Here is a 6864-nt window from a genome sequence, read left to right on the forward strand (position 1 = left end):
TTTAAAATAATATAAAAGACAATTTATTGATTGTTTTAGTTTGTTATAACTAAAATTGAATCTACAATTATATTTATTATAACTAAACTTGATTATATAATCATAAGTAAAATAAAATAAGCCTATACATAAAGAAGCAACATGTTAAGGTATTGTCCCAAGTCCATAAGAATATGATATATTCGAAGATGGAGGTAATTATCTGAAAAGAAGTAAAAAAAATGAATTTGAGATTGATCATCAATCAATGTCAATATCAGTATAATATATTAAAGAAAGAAACAAATAAAAAATACAAAATATATAACCATGGTTGAAATCAAAACCAATCAAATAATACAAAATAAGTGAATATTTTGAAGGAGTTGGATATCTTTCAAAACTAACAAAATTTATGCAACTTTTAGGTTGACCAGTTTTTTGGACAACCATCTTTTATTAATATATATATATATATATATATATATATATATATATATACCAAAAACTAATATAAAAAATAACATAAGGTTGACAAATAAATTAACATCATAAAATTGGTAGAAGTCATAGTTGTAAATACAATACTTATATATTTATAATATATATTTTTATATCTTTATCTTTATCCATGTAAAAGCAATAACCATGGATAATCTGATGACAACTTTTAAGTATTATAAATCATTTTTTCCTCACATTATTGTTTGCGTCCCACATTGGATCAAATAATAAAAGAGGTATGTAGGAGATGGACACAAAAAGAAAATGAGCCAACTTTTTTTGTCAATATTGCTTGCATCCCACATTGGATGATGAAATGAAAGCGGCAAGAAGGAGATTGCTACAAAAAGAAATGACTAAAAATGGAACAAACATATTTTTCTCAGATCTCGACCTTTTGAGTAAGATCAATATAGTACATGTTTTTAGTTTATATATTTGTCCTGAATCTTAGGTTTTTTCTAAGATCAAGTATATTATTTGTTTTTAGTTTGATATCTAATATATGATTCTTCAACTTGGTATTTTATTTTTTATTTGGGAATGCCCATTATACTACTTGGTGATGTAGTTATTTATCCGTCGTCTTGGTGTTACTACTATCAAGACTTAATGCACATCTCTGATTTACAATTCAAATATTATAGAATGTTACGGTAAAATGTAGTATTTATTTTTATTAGTTTAATATCCGATATGTGAGTCATTGACCCCATTTGATATTAGTTTTATTGTTTTATGGGAAACATGCATTATCTTAGTTTGGTGATGTAGTTCTTCATGCATCATTTTGAACTTCCACTGTTGTTGCTACAGCTTACGCACTGCTCAAAATTTCACTAACATTACAAAATGTTTTTTTTTTCGTAAGTTCAAATGAGATTTCAATTAAATTTGTTATAAAAATTAAAATCGTGACTTTGTCACCTTAGATGAGATTTCAATTAAAACTGTGATTTCAATTTAAACAAACTACAAACATTAGTCAAACATTTATAGAGTAAATTGCAACACCGTTCTCGAGCATAGTTAGAGAACTTAAATTAGCATACGATTTTAAGAATGTTGTCAACTTCTCTTTAAAATTTTTATTGTTTATGAGTAGTTGTCACACACATTTTCCTAAAATCTGTTTAGAAAAGAACTTCAAATATTAGTTTATAACATTTCTTTTGAAGATAATATTATCATCACCGCGTAACGCACGGTTGCAACACTAGTGTTAATAATGATACTACTTAGTAAAAAAAAAGTAAGGTTAACTTACATAAAAATAAAGCAAATGTCTTTTATGCCATTCTTATTTTAAGAAACATATATTTAAAAACTCTATATTTTATACGATAAAACCACTTATACAATAAAGCTTAATGACATTTTTCAAGAGTAATTTTGAGCTTAAAAATGTGACATATTCCATTTGTTATCACACATATTTTAATACGTTAATTTAATTGCATAAAACTCTTGCATGTTACCTCAATTATATAAAAAACGAATCATCAGGATAGTGTCTGATTGGTTTGAGCTTGACTTTAAAGGTCAAAAGTATCAGGATGTCTCAGGTTCAAATCCAATGAGGAATAAAAAATTTCTTGTAACTACGGAAGTTCATATGCGGTGACTCCGGGCTATCTGCAGAGCAGGTGGTCATCTTGAGATTAGTCGACTCGCATAACGAGTTGGATATCCAGATTAATAAAAAAAATTATATAAAAACGCTTGTTTTTGAAAACTTTTAACATTTGAAAGTGAGTTTGCAAAATATGATAGCCGACGACGACTACGGCGGCGGCGGCAGGAACGGTGAAGCCATTTGACTTGTGAATTCTTCTTGAGTTGTCATGTTTCTATTAAATGTCCTCACCCAAGCTCACATGCACTTTGAGTTGACTTTGACTTCTACTACATTTATCAACCTTATCATGATTCTTTCAGTAAATTACGGATTTGGACCCTATGATATTTTTATGGAATTATTCCTAATCTTAATTTATTACATAGAATACCTCGAGATATGTATTTTTCACGATTTTAGCCCTTGGACAAAACAACCATTAATCATATTGTTAAGAACGAAAGTAAAATGGTCATTTGGTGAATCTTTTTTTATACACCAACATATTTTGGTCTTTTTTTAGTTTTTTCCGTCTTTTCCCTCTCTCTTATCCACCCCGATTTCTCCAATCTCCAGTCCTGCAATGCAACCTCCATCCGTTACCAACCACCTTCACCCACCACCCAACTCCTTCTCCCTACGATTCGTCGATTCGCCACCCTTCCCGGACGCCCCATCCATCTTCTTCGATAGACGACTCCATCTCCGACAAAATATCTTCGATGAACACCTCCCTACTTCCATCTCCACACAAGAATATTTTCTTGGATGGGTCTCCAAGGCGGCATACGGACTGTTAAACAGACACAAATTGATTGCGGAGTTCTGGATAAGATCAAGTGCAAGCCCAGGGGTTGGGGGTTTCCAAGCGAGGAGGGAGATGGGGCATGGAATTCACCGGAAAAAGAGTGGGGATGGAGGTCTTCGACAGAGTTCTACGAGTTGGAGACAAAGGTCCTTGTGATTATGTGTACATATTTATATGATATTAACTATATAATGCAGTATATCTTTTTCATAAGGAAAAATACAAAAAATTTACACGAATATTAAGACAAATGACAAAAATAGCCCGTGGACTTACCAAAAAGATTAGACAAACAAATGACCAAAGCCGTGAAAAAGTTCATACCGCTAGTGGTCTAGCTATGTAAAAAATGGCATGTCACAGGAAAAAAATAATATAAAATTTACTTTTATTCTTTCTTCCACATAATTTTGGTTGTGTGAAAGAAATGCTACAATTTTAAATAAATAAATAAAATGTGTATTTTTCTGGTTATATTTAGCTAAACAATATGAAGTAATAAATAAATTAATATAACCGTAATTTCTATTTAATTCTGACTTCTATCGATAAACATATATCGGATAAGTAATTGGATAAACGGCTCTGATGAAATTTCTTATTTCACCGTAAATGTAGATATGACAATAATAGTGAATAATTTGTTAATAGCAATAAAGCCGGAGCAGCCACCATTACTATATAAATCTGTAATAACAACATCTGGGACATTAAAATCTGTGTTGTCCATCTGCTTTCATCTTTACAATAATTAAATCATAGATGTTTAGATTATTTCAATATTAAAACTATATAAATATAATCACTTCTGGGGTTCAACCCCAACGCTTTCTGAAGAAAATATGAGAGGAACCACAGTTGCAATGACCATGCGGTGGTCCTTTGGGTGGCAGGCGGTGGTGGTCACCTTTCTGTACATGGGATCTCTGATTACTCCGGTGACATCCCAGCCGCAGACTAACCTACTACTTAGATCATGCAGCCTGCTGAACACTACCAACACAAGGAGCTTCTTTAATAACCTCAACCAGACCTTTACGGAGGTCAGAAGGCAGTTATCCACCGATGACACGTTCTTTGCAACCGGCGAGCAGGCTCGCAGCTCCGAGCCGGTTTATGTGATGGCACAGTGCAGACGTTATATGACAACGGCTGACTGTCTGGCTTGTTATGATTATGCAACTTTAGCCATACGGGCTTGTGCAGCTGCTGATGGTGCTCGAGCTGTTCTTGATGGCTGCTTTCTGAGGTAAACACCATTTTTCATAATTCTTTGGATTATTAAAATTTCATTCTGGGTTTTCTATAGTAATATATTTTATATCATTGTTGGTTATCATAACCAAGTTTTGACCATTTGTACAACCGATCTGGATTAATTTGTTTGTAATTTATGCTCCATGATCATCTTTTATTACAGGTATGAGACCACAGATTTCTACGATGAGGCGACACAGCCAGGCAACGTGGGCTTGTGTGGAAACCGTACCGCAACTAGACCAACACGTTTCCAAACAGCGGTAGACGGACTATTATCAAATCTTACAATCGCCACACCTAGAATCAAGGATCTGTTTGCAGCCTCATCCAGTAATATCAGTGGTAGCAATAGAAGCGTCTATGCTATAGCACAATGTGTGCCAACATTGGCACACAATGGTTGCAAAGATTGCTTAAGGGTGGCATATTCCAACATAAGGAATTGCTTACCTAGTATTGTTGATGCAAGGGCACTTGACACAGGATGTTTTATGAGGTACTCAAATACACCATTTTTCACCAACAATGAAACAACTATCATTACACCTTTTCTACGGGAAGGTAAGATCTCTTAATTGTCTGCTTAAAGAAATAAAGAAGTTCTCAATCTTTTGTGTTATATGACATCCGTTTTTATTTGGAAGGTTCGAGCAAAAAGGGAGCCATTATCGGTGGAGTTGTTGGTGGTGTCGGGTTACTTAGTACTATCGTTCTTGTGGCTATACTTATGTGGTATTGTCGATCAAAGAGGAAAACCACACCAAGAGGTAAACAGGATCTATCCGTAGCTCAGTTTCATATTCTTGCTACACAATGACATAATTTCGGGAGTTTTCAATCGATTTCTAGGTTTTTATCAGTAAGTAATACCTAATTGAAACTCATAACTTCATTTTGATCCACTAGTTAGTTTTTTTGTCCTTGTTAAAAGGGAATTCTAGACCTTTGATTTCTAGTTGAACTTTTGTTCCACTAGTTTTTTTTATGTGATTGTCACCTCCATATATCGCATAAAAGTTTTCAATTTACCAGGTAACTCACATGGGCCAAATGATCAACTGCAAGATCCAGTGAAGTATAGTTACAGTGATCTCAGGAAGGCAACAAAGAACTTTTGCGATGATCATAAACTTGGAGAAGGAGGATTTGGAGGTGTATACAAGGTCGGTTTCCGTAGTTTTTAAAAACTAAATAGTTTCTTGTCGAGCGATTCTATGTATGTGAGAATTCTATCATATATAGTTTCATTCTTCTATTTTGGTGATGCATCAATTAGGGTACAATAAATAACGGAAATGTGGTAGCCGTGAAGAAACTACTTGTTAGTAGTGCAAAGGCGGACTTCGAGAGAGAAGTTCGAGTCATTAGTAATGTCCATCATCGCAACCTTATACGCCTTCTTGGATGCTGTAGTGAGGGACCAGAGTTGCTTCTAGTCCTTGAGTACATGGAAAATGGAAGCCTTGTAAAGTTCTTATACGGTTAGTTGCACTCTTCTGCAAACAAAACTAGAATCTTTGAAGTTAGAATGTTGCTCTTGTTGTACTAAATCGGATGTTATGCTTTACCGACTTTGAATGCTTCAGGTGAAAGAAAGGGGACACTTACATGGAAACAACGTTGTAACATCATTTTCGGCATAGCCAAGGGTCTTGCTTATCTCCACGAACAATACCATGTGACGATCATCCATAGGGATATAAATCCCAGCAACATTTTGCTAGACGACGATTTTCAGCCAAAAATTGCAGATTTTGGACTTGCAAAGCTTCTACCAGAGGATCAGACCCATATTAGCACTAGATTTGCTGGCACCCTGTAAGTCAATTTACAGCCAACATGAGCCAAAACCAAACAAATACACAATTGAGTTTCGGGTTTACTTTCCTTTTCATTTACCATCACATGAAATAACTAGTATTCGACTTTCAGTGGCTATACAGCACCAGAATATGCAATTCACGGGCAGTTGTCTGAGAAAGCCGACACCTACAGCTTCGGCATCGTGGTACTTGAAATTATCAGTGGCAAGAGGTGTACTGATGTCTTGGACATGTCCCCTCCAGATCAATACCTTCTTGAACATGTATGTTCACGAAAAATGGCACTAAATAATCTAACCATTCCATCACTCTACTGAACTTACGATATTGTTTGTTGTATGTAGGCTTTGAACGTGTACGAGAATCATATGCCCTTACAACTTATTGATGAAACACTTGATCCGAACGAGTATACAGAACAAGAAGTGAAGAAAATGATAGAAATAGCATTGACGTGCACTCAGTCGCCAGCTGAGAGGCCAACAATGTCTGAAGTGTTGGTGCTTCTAAATGATCGATCACGAGAGCAAAAACCACCGAGTAGACTGCAATTTGATGTTCCAAACATAAATATTCAGGTTGATCAAGATATTGCTTCAAGCACGAGCAATGCCGATGTGTCGTTGACAGAATTGACAGGTCGTTAATTTATTAGCATGCGATGATATATCTTGTTTCAAGGGCAGATGCATTGCTGGGAGTTGTGTAACGTATTTAAAGTGATGTTTGTAACAAGTTAACTCTTTGGTTGTTTTCATTTGGTTAATTATTGTGTTATTTAATTAACGTTCAAACTTTTAATGAACTCATTCTCTTCTTAGATAATGATATATATATATATATATATATATATATATATATATATATATATA

The 6864-nt window shown here is 34.3% G+C and overlaps 1 protein-coding gene across 1 annotated transcript; it reads left to right on the forward strand.

The window, feature by feature from the left end:
• The first annotated feature begins 3772 nt into the window (after positions 1 to 3772).
• LOC112503958 (cysteine-rich receptor-like protein kinase 2) lies at positions 3773 to 6639 on the forward strand. Its single transcript, XM_025107927.1, has 8 exons — positions 3773 to 4158; positions 4330 to 4730; positions 4814 to 4936; positions 5202 to 5332; positions 5446 to 5650; positions 5756 to 5987; positions 6102 to 6255; positions 6337 to 6639. The coding sequence occupies exons 1-8, from the start codon at positions 3773 to 3775 to the stop codon at positions 6637 to 6639; spliced, it is 1935 nt and encodes a 644-aa protein (XP_024963695.1).
• Positions 6640 to 6864: the final 225 nt, after the last annotated feature.

This window comes from Cynara cardunculus, unplaced genomic scaffold (assembly GCF_001531365.2).
Source record: "Cynara cardunculus var. scolymus isolate 2C unplaced genomic scaffold, CcrdV1 Un_Scaffold_4213, whole genome shotgun sequence".
In the NCBI taxonomy this organism is placed as follows: domain Eukaryota; kingdom Viridiplantae; phylum Streptophyta; class Magnoliopsida; order Asterales; family Asteraceae; genus Cynara; species Cynara cardunculus.

Excerpts from the sequence above, each read along its gene's own strand:
- LOC112503958 (XM_025107927.1), top strand. The coding sequence starts at position 3,773 with ATGACCATGCGGTGGTCCTTTGGGTGGCAGGCGGTGGTGGTCACCTTT. Across the intron at positions 4,159-4,329 it reads CTTGATGGCTGCTTTCTGAG|GTATGAGACCACAGATTTCT; the intron begins GTAAACACCATT and ends CTTTTATTACAG. Across the intron at positions 4,731-4,813 it reads TACACCTTTTCTACGGGAAG|GTTCGAGCAAAAAGGGAGCC; the intron begins GTAAGATCTCTT and ends TTTATTTGGAAG.